The 18,073-nt window shown below is 36.7% G+C and overlaps 1 protein-coding gene across 1 annotated transcript in view; it reads left to right on the plus strand.

Annotated features, from left to right (window-relative positions):
* The window catches only part of PPEF1 (protein phosphatase with EF-hand domain 1), a 125,747-nt gene that overhangs the window by 61,242 nt on the left and 46,432 nt on the right, over positions 1-18,073 (plus strand). Inside the window, exons 10-12 of the mRNA XM_031673271.2 lie at positions 2,579-2,742; positions 10,483-10,597; positions 13,890-13,936. Of these exons, the coding sequence (XP_031529131.1) occupies positions 2,579-2,742; positions 10,483-10,597; positions 13,890-13,936 (326 nt within the window). The remainder of the gene's footprint in view (positions 1-2,578; positions 2,743-10,482; positions 10,598-13,889; positions 13,937-18,073) is intronic.

The raw sequence follows: 18,073 nt of genomic DNA on the forward strand, positions 1-18,073 counted from the left end.
TGTTAAAGCTTTTGATTGTTTTCACACATGACCCGCATTAGCTACCCACTTTAGAAAGAAAATCTGTTACTCTTTTTTATGTGGCTAAAAACCAACAGAAGGATTATGATTTGATGTTTACTGATATTTCATATTGAGCCATTTGATTAAGAATTGATTTAGGGAAATGGTGCTTTTCCATACATTTATCACTGAACTTGTAAGACGTGAAGGTCATCAAATATATGGAAGGAAAGGCTAGACTGGGCTTTTTTTTTAAAGAAGAAAAACAATATTTTAATTTTGTTCTTAAACAACAAGACTGAGTTTTAATAACCAGAACTGATGGAATTGACTTGATTTATCAGTTAGCTGATGAGAAAGGGAGAGTTGACAAAGCATCAGTGGAGGCAATGATTAGGGAAAAGAAAGTCAGTTCTTGTTTATACTTCACCAATTGGGGCTACCTAGTAAGTTAGTTTTAAAATGATATAGTGAAATTGCTGAGGTTGTTTTTGGTTTTGTTTGTTTGTTGTTGTTGTTATTGTTGTTGTTCTTCCCAAAGGAGCCTGATTTTTCAGTGTGTAGAGTTAGGAAGAGGAAAGGTTTTTCTTGGACCAAGATACATCTCTAAGGATGACTACCAAGTAGAAATGATTATTAAGATAGTCAAGTAGGGTATTTAGGTTTTACTGACTACAAAGTGAATAATCTGAGATAAAATTTACCAAGATGCTCTGCATTTCTAGATTTCAAACATAAAATGAAGTTACTGTTATTCTCAAATCTCAAACCAAATGCAAATGAGTAAAATAACCTCTGCTGAACCACACTGAAGACAGACATTATTACTCCTAAACTTAACTTCTTATAGAACATCATCAACTACCACCAAAAAAAATTGGGGTGCATAGTAATTTACAAAGCATTTTAAAATTACCAAATATTATGACTTTAGAAAAAAATTTCGTTTAGTTTTTAACTGTAATCTTTCAGTGTTATCAAGTCATGAAAAACAATGTATTCTATCTACACCTGCTACATCATACCTTCCAAACATGTCCACTATTACTATTCAAAAAGATAGTAACTACTTGCAGAGAACTTCTGAGTAAATGAGCTTAGTAACAATTCACTATTAATGAGTTGAAGAGTATGTCATGGTCCTCTGCGTCAGTTATCTGTTACTGCAATAATACTATGTATTTTTAACTGTTTTTATTTTTTCATTTCATTTTGTTGAGGGGAGGTAATTAGGTTTGTTTGTTTGTTTATAGTGGAAGTACTGTGGATTTAACCCAGGACCTTGTGCATGCTAAGCAGGCACTCTACCACTGAGCTATACCTCCCCCCTCAATAACACTGTGTATTGAACAACCAAACTAGTTCAGTAGCATGTAATAAACATTTCTTTTTGCTCACGAGTCTGCAGATTAGCTGAGCACTTCTGCTGATCTTGGCAGGCTTGATTGGGTAGTTTTTCAGGCTTTGGCTGGAGTTCACTCATATGTTTACAGGTCTGCTGGCTGGTGGCTGATCTAGAACAGCGTTGGCTAGGGTGGCTCGTCTCTGCTTCACATGGTCTTGGAGCTTTCAGTAGCCTAGCCTGGGCTTCGTGGTAGTGACACAGTTTCAAAAGAGAGCATGGAAGCACAAGAGGCCTCCTGAGGCCTTGGCTGGAACTGGTACATAAAACTTCCACCACATTCTTTAGTTCAGCTCAGGTCACAAACCTAGCACAGCTTCAAGGCTGGGGAAAGTCTCTTGATGAGAGTGGCTGCAAAATCACATTAAAAAGCATGGTTAGAAGTTGGAATAGAGAACTGGGGACACTTTTGCAATCAATCTACCATGTCCCTTTTCTCCTTCTCCACCTGAATTGGCCAGGTTTCTGTTCTTGGGCTGTTTCATAGGCAGTCTAGCAAGAAAGGGATCCTGGGGGCTCAGCACTTACTGCAATGGGCAGTTCAGGAATCTTTCGCACAAAAATGCCTCTCCAGGAGGGAGACGTCCTTTGGGTATTTCTGCCTATGGTTGGTCATCTAACTTTATCTTCTTTGTTAACAAGATGAAAAAGAAAATCACGTCAGAAAATTTGTTTTTACCTGATGAGAGAAACAAATCAATTACAGCTAAGTAAAATTTTAAGTGTTTAACAGGGAAAAATTGAATATTGCCATTTAATTTTCTGTAGATCTTGATTAGCCGCAGATATTTGAACTAAATACAATGCATTGTTATGTTTTCAACCCTATTTGTAAAAATATGAGATGTAAGAGTGGACAAAAAAAGTAGAGTTAGAGCTTTAGAGCATCAAAATACCTTGATTGACCAGTTTTCCCTGTGCTTCTCCTCTCCTCCCCACTGATGAACTCACTGCTTTGGTAAAATGTCCACCCAGGAAGGGATGATGATGATTCACATGAACATATCTACTGATCTCAGAACAAATCATTTCTCATGGTTATATGTGGAATAGCTTGGTATTCGTAACATTTAGCATAGTGCCTTACATGGGCTAGATATCCAAGAAGGTATTTATTGCATTTTAAGTATGAGAATGCTGATTCCCCCTCCCGCTTCTGTTTTTCTGTTTCAGAATTAGCAAATCGATTTTTTGGTAGCAGCACCCAGGACAGCAAGGATAGACAGGACTATTTGGGACTGATAGACGTCCCAGATTCCTATTGTGGTCCTCGGCTGCAGTTTCCTCTCACTTTTACTGATATTGATGTACTTATTGAGGCCTTCAAGCAACAACAGGCAAGTGGAAGCAGATACTGTTCTGATTGTTGTATGTAACATGTCCTCACTGAATGACTGTTGAATGAATGGATGAAAACTCTATAACAGAAATGCATTCCCTTGGGGAAAAGCTTCACATTAAGCGAGAACTACCCTCTGCTTTGCTTAACCCTTTAAATAGAACTCTCCTCAGGTGCACAGAAACTGCCTCTCTATTTATAGGCTCACAGTATTTTTGTTTTTCTAAGATATAATTTCTGAGATCTTTTTCTGAAATATAATTCACATGCCATAAAATTCACCATTTTTAAATGGTGTATTATTTAGTGGATTTTAGTATAGTCACAAGATTGTGCAACCATCACCAATATCTACCTCCGGAACATTTTCTTCACCTCAGAAAGAAGTGCTGTACCCATCCCCATTCCCTCCTCCCCAACTCCTGGCAACTACTGTTCTGCTTTCTGTCTCTATGGACTTGTCTATTCTGGATATTTCATACAAATGGAGTTATATAATATATGGCCTTTTTTGTCTGGCTTCTTAACCTTACCATAATTAAAAAAAAAAGAAATTTTTGGAGGAGGTAATTAGTTTTATTTAGTTTTAACTGAGGGACTGGGAATTGAACCCAAGACCTCATGCATGCTAAGCCTGCACTCTACCACTGACCTGTACCTTCCCCACTACCATAATGTTTTTAAGGTTCATTCATGTCATAGCATGGTTCGTTAATCCTTTATTTTTATGGCTAATATTCTTTTATACGAATATACCACATTTTGTTTGTCCATTCATCAGTGGACAAACACTTGGATTTTTTCTACCTTTTGACTATTATAAACAATGTTACCAAGAACATTCATGTACAAGTTTTTATATGAACATGTATTTTCAATTCTCTTGAGTATATACCTAGGAGTGGAATTGCTGGGTCATACAATAACTCAATGTTTAACTTTCTGAGGAACTGCCAAGCTGTTTTCCATAGTGGCTGCACCATTTTACATTCCCACCAATAATGCATGAGGGTTCCAATTTCTCCACATTTTTTGCCAACACTTGTTATTTTCTGTTTTTTTTTTTTAATTTTATTTTATCTTTATTATAGTCATCCTAGTTGTTACGTGAAGTAGTATCTAATTGTGGTTTTAATTTGCATTTCCCTGAGGGATAAAATGTTGAGCATCTTTTCATGTTTACTGGCCATTTGGACACATTCTTTGGAGAAATGTCTATTCAGATACTTTACTCATTTTAAAATCAAGTTATTTGTCTTTTTACTGTTAAGTTATAAAGGTTCTTTCTGTATTCTGGATACAAGTCCCTTATCAGATACATGATTTGTAAATATTTTCTCCCATTCTGTAGGTTATCTTTTCACTTTCTTGATAGTGTCCTTTGAGTCACAAAAGTTTTTAATTTTATTGAAGTCTAATTTATATCCTTTTCTCTTTGGTTGCTTGTATTTTGGCATCGTATCTAAGAATCCATTGTCAAATTCAAGGTCATGAAGTTTTCTTTTAAGAATTTTATAGTTTTAGCTCTTACATTTAGCTCTACCTAAGCCATTTTCAGTAAATTTCTGTATATGGTATGAGGTAGGGGCCCAGCTTCATTCTTTGCATGTGAATATGCAGTTGTCCTCATACCTTTTGTTGAAGAGTCCATTCTTTTCCCATTGAATGGTTTTGGTGCCTTTGTCAAAAATTAATAGGTTTATTAATAAATTAATAGATTTATTTCTGGACTCCCAATTCTATTCCGTTGGTGTATGTGTCTATCTTTATGCCACTACCACATTGTCTTGCTTAATGTAGCTTCATAGTACGTTTTGAAATCAGGAAGTGTGAATCTTTTGACTTTGTTCCTCTTTTTCAGTATTGTTTTGACATTTAGGGTCCCTTGCAATGAATTTGAGGACTGACTCTCCCATTCCTGCAAAAAAGCTCTTTGAGATTTTGGTAGGGGTTGCATTGAATCTATAGATTGATTTGGGTAGTATTGCCATCTTGGCAACATTAAGTCTTATAATCCATGAACATGGAATGTTTTTCCATTTATTTAGGTCTTTTTAAATTTCTTTCAGCTCTTTTATAGTCTTATGGTTTCCAATGTACAAGCCTTTCATTACCTTAAGTTTATTCCTAGGTGTTTTATTCTTTTGGTTGCTATTGTGAAATGAATTGCTTTCCTAATCCCCTTTTTAATTGTTCTTTGCTCGTGTATAGAAACACAACTGATTTTTGTGGATTGACCTTTTATTCTGCAACATTGCTGAATTCATTTATTAGCTCTTACGTGTGTGTGTGTGTGTGTGTGTGTGTGTATGCATTCTTTGGGATATTCTATGTACAGGATCACATCATCTGTAAATAGAGAGAGTTTTACTTTTTCCTTTCTGATTCAGATGCCTTTTATTTCTTTTTCTTGCCTAATTGCTCTGGCTAAGATTTCCTTTACAGTATTGAATAGCAGTGGTGAGAGCATGCATGCTTTTCTTGTTCCTGATCTTAGGGGGAGAGCTTTCAGTCTTTTCACCATTGACTGTGATGTTAGTTGCAGGTTTTTAATAAATACCCTTTATCATGTTGAGGAAGTTTCCTTCTGTTCCTAATTTTCTGAGTGGCTTTATCATGAAAGGGTATTGGATTTTGTCAAATACTTTTTCTACATCAATTAAGATGATTGTATGTTTTTTCTACAGTCTATTAATTTTGTGTATTACATTGATTAATTCTCTTATGTTGAATCACCCTTATATTTGTGGAATAAATCTTACTTGGTCATGGTATATAATTCTTTAAAAATTCTGTTGGAATTTGTTTGCCGATATTTTGTTGAGAATTTTTGCGTTTAATTCATAGGGGATATTGATCGGTATTTTCTTTTCCTGTGGTGTCTTTGTCTGGCTTTGGTATCAGGGTAATACCAGCTTTACAGAATGAGTTAGGAACGGTTTCCTTCTCTTCTATTTTTTGGAAGAATTTGAGAAGGATTGGTGTTTCTTTAAACATTTCCTAGAGTTCACCAATGAAGCTGTCTGGTCTTGTGCTTTTCTTTGTTAGGGGGTTTATGATTATTGATTCAATCTCTACTTGTTCTAGATGTGTTCAAATTTTCTATTTCTTTTTGAGTAAGTTTTGGTAATTTGTGTGTTTCCAGAAATTTTCCAGTTTCATCTTAGTTATCTAATTTGTTGATATACATATGTTCATAGTATTCTCTTATAATTCATTTTATTTCTTTAAGGTCAGTGGTAATGTTCCCACTTTTGTTTCTGATTATTGTTATTTGCTTTCTCTCTCTTTTTTTTTTTTCTTGGTCTGTGTAGCTAAAGGTTTGTCAGTTTTGTTGCTCTTTTCCAAGAACCAATGTTTGGTTTTGTTGATTATTGTTTTTCTGTTCTTTGTTTCATTTATCTGCACTCTAATCCTCATTTTCTTCCTTCTGCTGGCTTTCAGTTTAATTTGTTCTTTTTCTAGCTCCCTAAGCACTCAGTTAGGCTTTTCATTTGAGTTCATTCTTAATTTAGGCATTTACAGCCAGTGCTCTCTGAGCATTGCTTTAACTATATCCCATAACTTTTGGTATGTTATATTTTCATTTTTGTTCATCTCAAAGTATCTTCTAACTTCCCTTGTGATTCTTCTTTGACCCATTGATTGTTCAAGAATATGTTGTTTAATTTCCACGTATTTGTGAATTTTCCAGTTTTCCTTCTGTTATTGATTTCTAGTTTCATTCCATTGTGGTCAGGGAAGATACTTTGTATGATTTCAGTCTTTTAAAATGTATTGAGCCTTGTTTTGTGGCCTAACATCTGGTCTGTCTTGGAGAATGTTCCATGTGCACTTGTAAAAAAAAGTGTGCTGTTGTTGGGTGGAGTATTCTAAAGGTCTAATTGTGTATGAGGTCTCTGAAGTCTCTGTTCTTTTAGCCTGTGTTCAGTTAGTGTTTTGATAGAGATTCCTTGAACACCAAGAGCTAGAAAGAAAAAAAGAAAGAAAGAAAGAGTGGGAAGGAGGAGGTAGGGAGGAAGGAAGGAAGGGGAAGGGAAGGGAAGGGAGAAGGGGAAGGGGAAGGAAAAGGAAGGGAAGGAAAGGGGAGGGAAGAAAGGAAAATTGGCTCTGTATTGGTACACTTCACTGCTTAGCCAGGCTGTTTACAAATCTGTGTTAACCTTTACTTTCTGCTTGCACTGAGTCATTTTTAAGTTGCCTTTTTCTTGATTCAGCGTTTGCTTGGTTGCTATAAACTTTGGCTATTTTCCAGAATTCTAACTGGTTTTTTTTTCTTGTTTGTTTGTTTTTTTTTTGGCTTGATTTTTCAATGTTTCTGTGGAGAGATGGGATCTTGGAGCTATCTACTCCATCATTTTCTGACATCACCCCAAAACTCTCATTCTCAGGTTAGGACCTAAGGGCATATCCTGGGAGTAAGAGTGAATGAGAAGTACTGGCTCTGTAGGGACTGAAACAAAATTTTGAATCATCTAATTGCTGAAATTGAACAGAGATCGTCCTAGACAGCTAGTGCTCCTAGCCACCTGCCAAAAGAAAACTTAAATCCTCTCTAGAAGAAAATGAGTCCTAAAGTTATTTCTTCAAGTTTTCATATACAATATCCAGAACTTAATACAAATGTTAGGCACAGGAGGATACAAGATTCACAAAAGAAAACTGAGGTAAACAACAGGCAATGGAAACAAACCTATAGAGTATTTAGATAATGGCATTATCAAACTCAGAGTTTAAAATAAATATGTTTACTATGCCCAAGGAGACAAAAGATATGGCAAAAATCCAAGGAGCTATAATAGAAAAGGTAGACAATTTTGATTTTATAAAAATGAAAAAATTATTTTGTTAGGAGAAGAATAAAAGATTCAACGTAGTGTACAGTATGCTTCCATTTGTTAAAAAAATTAATAAGCATTACATATTTTGATTTTTTAAAAGTTGAGGTATAATTCACATAACATAAAATAGATTATCTCAACCATTTTAAGTAAAGTGTATTATTCACTGGTTTTTAGTATATTCAAAATGTTGTGCAATCATCACCACTGTCTAATTCCAGAACATTTTTATCATCCTCAAAACAAAACCATATACCCATTATGCAGTCACTCCCCATTCCTCCTTTTCCCTAGCCCCTGGCAACCACTAGTTTACTTTTTGTCTCTACAGATTTGCCTAATCTGGACATTTGATATAAATGGAATCATACAATATGTGGCCTTTTGTGTCTGGCTTCTTCTGATTGGCATAATGTTTTCAAGGTTCATTCATGCTGTAGCATGTATCTGTACCTCATTCCTATTTTTGGTTGAATAATATTCCTTTGTGTGAATAGACCACATTTTATTTAAGGGATTATATATTTATATATGAGTTTGTATATTCATATGTGGTTATATTGATTTTTATATGCACAAATGCATAGAATACTGTTTGGAAAGATACTCTTAACAGTGGCTGTTTCTGGGGATAGGGAAACGGGACTGAGATCTGGGGAAGAAGGAAAATTGCTTTTCATTGTTATACTCCTTTTTGCTCTTTAAATTTTTATTTCAACTAAAAAAGTGAGAGTTTTTTCCACTTAAAAACTACTTTTTTAAAAGAAGAATTATCCTTTAAAAGTAGTATTTTCCTCCCTCTGTGCCTTTTAAAGAAATGTGAATATTTTATTTCAGTTGCTATTTAATCTGAATGTATTTGTAAACATAGAAATCAACATCTGAGTTAACTCTTTTGAGTGTTTAATATTGCAGTTGTAAACACAATTATAATGCTATTGAATGAGAAGTGGACTGACTCTGAGGAACTAATATTACCAAAGTGATTTTAGCCAATCAAAAAAGGACCCGGCAAAACTATTTTCATAATAGGAATTTTCTGTTCTTGAAATATATCCTCAGTGAATATTTGTTAATTTAACTTAAAAAAAAACAACTGCCTTTTCAGACAGCAATTACTCTGACTAGCACTACAAATGGACCAGAAAGTCTGCAATGGCAAGTTAACACTGAAGCCAGTGTTGGGAATCAATAAATTAAATATGCAAATTGAAATAAGTCATTTTGTGAAAGTATTTTGCCTATTCCTTTAAAATGTGGTTAAAGGAAAGTTCTCATTCAAGATTTGACTCAAGTTGTGAGTTGAATGGATTTGGAATGCTTTTGTGGGGAAAATCCTTAGCAATCCATTAGGTTTGGATAGACAGGAAATATGAATCTCTCCCCACTAATCAATATACAGGGGCCCTTATCCTTCCCCCTAATTCTCACATTACTTCAAATCCTGTTTCTTGGTGTTTTTTTTTTTAATTATTTAATCATGAAAACTCTCGTTTTGGAGTCTGGGATAGAAAATAATTTCATTTTTAAATAGCTATGAAAATGGAAATTTCAGGACACCAAGAGATATGATCATTCCAACGAGTTCCATCTGTCCTGAATCCCATACCCGAAGCATTATCTGAACAATATGTAGATATGACACCTCTCTCAGTCTGCAATAATGTAAACCAGCATTCTCCAATAGACATATACCTGAGCCACATACATAATTTAAAATCTTCTAGTAGTTAACATTATAAAAGCAAAAAGAAACAGGTGAAATTAATTTTAATAAGGTGTTTTATTTCATTGAACATGTAAATTTATCACTTTAATAGGTACTCATAGTAAAAGTTTTTAATGAGATATTTTACTTTTTTTTCATACTAAGTCTTTGAAATCCAGTGTGTATTTTGTGCTTGCATCTCTATTTCGACTAGCACCATTTCAGGTGGTAAGTAGCCCCATATGGCCAGCGGCTACTGCATTGGACAGTACAGGTACAGACAGTCCTGACCATAAAGTGGTGTTAGCATCTGTTGTATTTGTATCAGCTATACCGCTTTTTGGATTATGTATTTGGAATAGTTTATAATTTAAAAAAAAGAGAGAAAGACACACTGGAATTTAAAAAAACAAACAAATAAAAGCCTGAGGGAGAAAACCCAGTAAATCTGTCCAAAACAATGCTGTCATCAACACTGTAACTGGAGGGGAGCAATGGGATGAAGAATCGTAACAGGAGATAATCCGAATGGTTTATTTGGGTTTGCAGTGTGTTTTGTACTTAGACTTGTATTTAAGTGTGCTTGCTGTCCTGTATATTCATGTCTGTGGCACCAAATACTGAGCCATACCTGGGACGCCGGGCTCAGGAGTTCCTTGGGGCCTTTCTGGCTGCCTTGTGAGATCTTCTAACCCAGCACTCCCACCTAATTCTCAGCCCAGGTGACAGGAGGTGGCAAACAAATGCGAAGCAACCCCTATTGAACAACCTCCCTCTACTTCTCTTTTTCTTTCTCTTTCTCTCTCCTTTCCCTCCTTCTGTTTTATTTATTTATTTAGCCTGCACATTTCCTCTGGGCATGGGAGTCTCCTTTTTTTCCTGTCACTTCTCTTAGGCTCTAAAGACCAAGAACAATGAGAAGTGTTCTGTGAGTAGGTGATGTCCGTTAAGAACATGAGAGTATAAACTTCCTAGGAACCATTCATACATTCAAATTTACAAATCTCTAGGGAGGGCTTTTTATGTGCCAGATACTGTACTAGGATAATCTATTTAAGAATAATTTAGAGATTATCCTGAAATACAGCTACCTGAAATGTGCTCATATGTTCCACCTTTATTGCCTTCTGTGCACTCATGCCTTTTTCCCTAGTTCATTATGTCTGTTTCCTCTGCTTTGCCCTCACAGATACTTCATGCTTATTATGTCTTAGAGGTGCTATTTGAAACCAGGAAGGTCCTGAAGAAAATGCCAAATTTTACTCACACAAAAACTTCTCCCTCCAAAGAGATAACAATCTGTGGTAAGTTTCAGAGCACAGTTGCCAAATTAATATTTAGGAGCCTCTTGGTTCTCCACCATTGGCCTAACTTGAAAACTGTGTAAATTGGGCTGTATTAAGGGAAAAGTATGAATATAGAGTTATCCATCATGATAATACTGTTTCCCATCTTTGTTTTGCATACCAGCTGGCAGGAATTAATTATGTGAGAAATGAAAGAACTCATAGCTTTTTATAAAGGCAGACAGCATTTTAATACAGAAAGCCACCCATGGGTGGAATAAGCGTTCTGTGCCCTCTGCTTGGCTCTCATTATCTTTGTTCCATGTGGCTTTTTCTAGGTGGGCCTCTGCGTGCCACTTGTGCTGGGAAGAGAAAAGCCCTTGGCGGGGTGGAGATTGAACTCTTCTCAGCCCTCGGCAGCTGTTTTAGATTTTTCCAACTGGTCTCTGCAGCTTTTAGAAGAGTGGGAATGTCCCAGAAATCTGTTCCCTGTTCTTCTAAATAACAAGATCTGAGATTTTGTTGTCATATAGGCCAGCCTGGCAGGATATTGCTTCAAGAAGCAGTACACATTGAAATTCAACACAGTTGGTGCTCAGCATGCTTGCAACTGTCTGAGAATGGAGTGCGTGGAAGGAACAGCAATTCCCTTAACTTCTAATTAAGGCTTTAGGTTACAAAATAGTGATTGTTATTTTCCAAATCAATTTTTAGCCCATGTTTCTTTTACTCTGGCAGGTAGAAGTGGATTTGACAATCTAATTAAACCATTTCCATTTCTAGCATCTGATAGTGGTGACAGGGACTTGATGTAGCAGTACATGCTCCATGACATGCCCTGACTCAGGCTTTTGAAGAATCTTTAATGGTTAAGTTCCAACCTAATCATGCCACCACATCTCTGCGTTCCAAATGATGCATCTCAGCAGTGGGGACCTTTTATTCAAGGCCTCATCAGCTCTTACTTTTCATGGAGGTGAAGAATTTTGGGTCATGAGGCTCAGGAAGCCATGCCAACCCAAGAAGCCTGTGGAGTCAGGGCTAGGCTTGCTCTCAGAGTGTATATACTAGGCCAAACACAGAGTGGGATCTGCTCCCATATATTTCTAGTATACCTCCAGTTGCCATTGGAGACTTATCTGTGCATAAAAGGATCTGGAAGAAGACATGAATTAGAGGGTGTGTAAGTCCTGGAACTGAATGGTTCTTACAGAGACCATCTAGTCTATCCCATGTTCTTGTGGATGAAGTTGAGGCCCAGAGAGAAAAGTGTACTGCCTTCCATGCATTTTTTTTTTTGTAGTAACTTGCCCCTCTCCCCCACTTCCCCCTACAGCTCACTCAACTAGTTAATGGCAGAGGCAGAATTAAAAATCAGATCCTCTGCATCCCAGGTTAGAGCCAGCTCCGTATCTGCTGTCCCAACTCCCATCATGCACCGCTCTGACTGATACTTCATTTTCCGTCATGAGAAAGACTAAAGAATGGTTGATCAAACAGTTCCATTTATTTAACGATCCCCACATCTTGGGCATTTATTTCCAAACTTTTTCCACATAGCACCATTGGTAGAGGGAAAAACTAAAGCCAGTAGGTTTCTTTCGCATAGGAATTATTTTCTGTCTTTAATAGCCCCATTGAACTTAGGAAAATTTAGTCATCATTTAAAATAAAATTTAAAATTGGGACCATATTTTCAAAATCATCCTCTGTTTCAGACAGTATTAGGAAAGGGAGAGAAATTATGATGAACCTTTACCATTATTTTAATCTCCAGATGCACTTTTTACATGCACATCTAAACATGCTACATAGTTCTTAATGTGCATGAAATATAGGAGATATTTTAGTCTATAGTTATGTTATAAATGATAACTAGTTCTGCACTTACGTTTTTGTATGCAGTGGAAATATCTTTCTCTGGCTGTCTTTCCAAGATACACCAAGTTTTATCTTTTGCTGTCCAACTAGAAGTTAAAAGTATTTTTATATCCTCAACTTTTATATGATGAAACCAATTCACTTACTAGCATTCCAGTTGCAACAGTTCTATCTACCCAAATCTTTGAAAGACAAGTCACCCTAAAGAAAATTAGGAAAATAAAATTATTTTAAAAATCTGTTTAACTGATAAGTTAAAGTCATTTCATTTTAATTTCCTTAGATTTGGAGTGAGAACATACGAAGCAATGAGATTTAATTACACAATAGTATTAATATGCTATTAATATTAATATGGTAGTCATTTTATAAATAAGTGCTGGTGATATAGGATTTTAATTTTATTATTCCCATTATAATTGGAGTCATCTTTTGTATGTGTTTGGTTAATTTTGGTTGGAGCATTTTACACAAACTGAAGAAAAGCTTTCCTAAATTAAATTATATTTGGTAATTAAATTGGATACAAAGAATAAGAATTTATGATCCAAGCTTATGAAAGACAAATATTTACCTAGAAATAGTTATCCAAATAGGGCTTTTGAATATTCATGTATTTACTCTTTTTTAAATTAATGGCTTCATATATTTATATGGTTTCCATTAGTTGGCCGAGTTTTATAAAGCCATGCTTTCATTTTTATTTTCTATAATGATCTCATCAAAAGAGTGTCAACTATCTACTCATAATTTTTAAGTTTCAGATGCTACTGCTGGAGCATATTTTTGAAAACATGGCTTTAAAAAGCTATGCATTTAGCAATTAAACTTAATTTTTGAATGCCTACTTTGCAGCAGGTACTATAGGAGGCCTTTGGGGGTTTAATGCTAAGATAGGTAATATTGCTGCTCTCCTAGAGATCACAGTGTGGGCAGTACAGAATAATCACTAAGAGCTTCAGTTCTGAAGTGAGATAAAATTGAGTTTGAATTCCAGCTCTAATACTTGGTAGCTGGGCAACTTTGCGTAAGTTACTTACTACCCTGAGCCACATTCATAAAAGGAGAATAATGAAAATAATACCCATCTCATAGAGTGGTTGTAAGGATTGAACAAGATAATTCATGTAAACCCTTAGTCTAGCACTTAGCACAGAGTAAGCTTAAGCACAGTAAGTAAGTAAGCTAAACTGCAAGAGTGAATAGGTAATTGCAACATTGGATGCTGTCCCCTATAGGAAAAGGGACAAAATTTCCATAGAATGCTATGGAAACAAATTGTCTGTTGAGTCAATATCATCATAGGGTAAAAACCCAATGCCCTGAGAACACTTAGAGTGTATCAGCATTATTTCAGTTTTAAAATCCTATAACAAAAAGGGTACTTTCTTGTTTCCTACTAAATAGTGATTTTTCATTTCATTTCCAGGTGATTTGCATGGGAAACTGGATGATCTGTTTTTAATCTTCTATAAGGTAAATGATTATTTTGCTAAATATTTGCATTTTTGTTAGGGGAAGGCAGTCCTAGGGCAGATAACAATATTAGTTTTATTAGGGATTTGTACAAATACAGATGTAATAGACCAGTTTTTATCCCAGAAGTTGAAAGATTTGTTTTGTTTCACAAAAAATTTTTAAAAATTTAATTTGGGTCTTTGTTCAATATTATTGTTATCTGTATATCCATTAAGATTTGTACCTGATTGTATTTATGTTTTGTATTACATCATAAATGTCTAGATGGCACAAGATAGGGAGGGGGAGCTGTCTGTTTTATTATTCTTTTGTTCAGAAGTAAGCATGCCACAGCAATCTTCTCCAATGCACACTAATTAGGCATGAAAGGAGTCCCCCATAGTAAGTGCTCAACTGCTCTCTTCTCCACTCTGACTCTCTATTACCAAGCTAGTTGCTGTTCCAGTGCTGTGACTCCTCTTCGCCTGTTGGCTTTCTTTTGTGGGAGCCCGCACAGAGGGCACAAAGCAGCTTGGCCAACATGGAGTTTCTCTGCATCTCTTTGATTGGATTCATTTCTCTCTCTCAATAAGCAGTTGCAACCTGAATATCTGTTTCTGGGACTATTTCATGTAGAAAATTGATCCTGAGGTGATTCCTGCCTTCATAGTGGTACCCCTTTATATCACTTTGATACGTCATCCCCATAACCAGCATGTTGAATAATTGGGCACAGCTTAATCGTCTCAGATGGCCTGAAAGAAAACATATTCTGATTATTATGATGGGCAATCAACTCTACTCTTTGGGGACTGTGAGAGCTTGAGTAAGCCACATAACCTCCATGACCCATGATTTTTTTTTTGGCTGCAGTATTCTTTTTTAAAAAAATTTTTATTGAAGTGTGGCTGATTTACAATATTGTGTTAGTTTCAGGTACACATCAAAGCAATTTGGATATATTATAGGTTATTACAAGATATTGAATATAGTTCCCTGTGCTATACAGTAAATCCTTTTTGTTTTTCTGTTTTATATGTAGTAGTGTGTACCTGTTAATCCTATACTCCTAATTTATCCTTCCCCCTCACCCCCTTTCCCCTTTGGTAACCATAATTTTGTTTTCTATGTCTATGAGTCTGTTTCTGTTTTGTAAATAAGTTCATTTGTATCATTTTTTAGATTCTACATATAAGTGATATCATATAGTATTTGTCTTTCTCTGACTTACTTCATTCACTTAGTATGATAATCTGTAGTTCCATCCATGTTGCTGCAAATGGCACTATTTCATTCTTTTTTATGGCTGAGTAATATTACTGTGTGTGTGTGTGTGTGTGTGTTTGTGTGCGTGTGTGTGTGTAAAACACACCTTCTTATCCATTCATCTGTTGATGGACATTTAAGTTGCTTCCATGTCTTGCCTATTGTAAATAGTTATGCTATAAACATTGGGGTACATGTATCTTTTCAAATTAGAGTTTTCATCTTTTCCGGATATATGCCCAGGAGTGGGATTGCTGAATCATATGATAAGTCTATTTAATTTTTTAAGGAACCTCCATACTGTTTTCCATAGTAGCTGCACTAGTTTACTTTCCCACCAACAGTGTAGGAGGGTTCCCTTTTCTTCACACCTTCTCCAGCATTTATTATTTGTAGGCTTTTTGATGAAGGCCATTGTGACTGGCATGTGGTGACACCTCATTGTAGTTTTGATTTGCATTTTTCTAATAATTAACAATGTTGAGCATCTTTTCGTGTGCCTATTGGCCATCTGTATGTCTTCTTTGGAGAAATACCTATTTAGGTCTTCTTTAGCTGTAATATTCTTGAGCTTCTACTTCATAAGAGGTTGCCTTGTGAATTAAATAATATAAATATCCAAAAGCATTTTTAAAGTACTAAATTATAGTAGACATGCAAGGTTTTCATTTTATTCATTGAGAATGGAAGCTTGGAAGGGAATGGAGCAGGCCAAACCAGGAGTCAGTGAATGGAGCTGGCTCTTAGGAGGAGATTCAGTTGACTGCAGGAGGCCTAAGCAAGGATCTAGAGCCTGATAGCCAGAGAGTGGGGTCAGAGGAAATAGGAGGCCATCTAGGTAGTGGGTTGATATCAGGAAGTCCAGCCAAAGGTTTCCTGGCAGGGAACTAAGGGTGCTGTTAAATGAGCAATTCTGGAGATCAGTCACAGAATCCAGTCTGAGCAGGGAAGGAAGAGAGGCCAGGATGGCCAACCAACTGGGAGAACTGGGAGGAATGAAGGATTGGCATGCTTTCTAAGGTCAGGGAGCAGGCTGACTGGGATAAAGACCCAGGAAGCAGATGGGTGGGAAGTTGCAAGGGGAGTACTCCTAAGGGATGGTAGGTCTAATGTGGAAACCAAAATGTGGGTGCTCAAGTGAGTGAAAGAGTATTGGAGATGAAGAGGTCAAGCGTGGGGAAAGCAGCTGTGTTAAGTGAGTTGGCCACAGCAGTGAGAGATGAGGAGCAGGGTAAGGAAGTTTAGGCAAAACTCATAGGCCTGGAATGAGGAGAGGCTTTTACCTGAGGCTGGCAAAGCATTGGCCTGTTAGTGGCTCTGAGGAGCCAGTGGCCCCTCCCCAACTCCTCACCTGGAGGTCTCCATGCTATGGAAGAATGGGTCCTTTCCTTCCAGAGGGCTTTGGGAGTCAGAAGTCCAGCACTGTCCCTAAGGGAGGCCCAGATTTCCAGAGGAAAGTCTTTCTGAATGAGTTGAAGGCAGAAGAGAGTTTGTTTACGCAGTTTGAGGAATGGGATTTGTTTTACTCTACTTAGTACCATATAAATGTACAGAAGTTCAGTCCTGCTGTTCTTGGCAATTATAATCTGAAGAAGGTGGAAGAGGCAGACGTATGTGGGAAATAACCACGACAGAAAATCTGGTAGTTATTTCTCTGGAGGTTTTGGGAAATATATAAAAGGGAAAATAGTTGAGTAAATTAAATGGGAAAAGTGACTTCCTAGGCAATTAGAAAAGAAAATTTCTCAAGAGGTGGTTGAAGATATTAAGGTATGATTAGGCAAAGGACTCTGGAGTAGACAGATGCGAAGAGAATGTTTCTTTAATTCCATTGGCAAAACTGTATGGAATATATAAAACCGGAAGGTGCTAATGTAAAGATTGAACAGGAGGAGGTGGGTGGTAAGAAGTACTATAAAAAGGACTAAAGGTGAAAATATAGCATTCACATGAAAGCAAGAAATATTCTGAGAGTTAACCAAGGATGGTGTTCAGGAAGTGGAGAGTGAGAGCCCAGCGATGGAGGAGTAAGGCGTTGCTATTTGGGGTGAATTTGGGTAGAGGGAGGTGAGAGGGATGATCGGAAAGGAGAAATCTGCAAGAGTCATGAACTCGAATTTTAACAGGCTTGAATGAGAAGCAGGTAAAATGCACCTTGGATGTGGAATAAACCACATGCACCAGAATCCTGAAATTGCCTGGTTTAAAAGAGGAAACTGAGGGAAGAGCCACTGATGATAGCAAGCTTTCACTTGAAGAAACTGAAAAGATGGTGTAACTCCTGGTATCTGAGAAGGGAGAGTGACCGAGTGCGCTTGCGCTGATAGTGAATCACTTAGCTTATGGGCAATGAGTGTCCCAGAAAGGAGAGGGCTGGACACAGTGCTGTCTCAGGGAGCTATGCTGTATAGTGATCTCTAACTTGTGACAGTCAGCATTTTGCCTTTTTCTGTCTCATTTTTTATCTGAAGTTTAAATGAGGAATGATGATAGATCGCACAAGTAGAGTGTGGCCTAAAACTATGGACACAAACTGCTCTGGAAACAAAGTTTCTACATGAATACATATGACAGTGATATGTCCACCAGAGGACAAACTCTTTTCTATTTTACTTCACTTATCATTCCTGCATTCCCAAACCCAGAATTGAGTAAAAAGGGTCTCTGAACCCCTGAAATCACTATCAGAAATCCAATGAACTTTACTCACAGGACAGGACCTAGGCCCTTACTCAACGACCAGTGAACATATATCAGTAAAACTTTATCTGACTCATTGTTTCTACAAATTTGCCTGTCTGGCTACCCACCTGCCTACAGATTAGGGACTGAGAGGGGAAAGGCAAAAGTGAGATATAATGAGAGCAATGAAAAATAAAGCTCCTTCTG

This window comes from Vicugna pacos, chromosome X (assembly GCF_048564905.1).
Source record: "Vicugna pacos chromosome X, VicPac4, whole genome shotgun sequence".
In the NCBI taxonomy this organism is placed as follows: Eukaryota; Metazoa; Chordata; class Mammalia; order Artiodactyla; family Camelidae; genus Vicugna; species Vicugna pacos.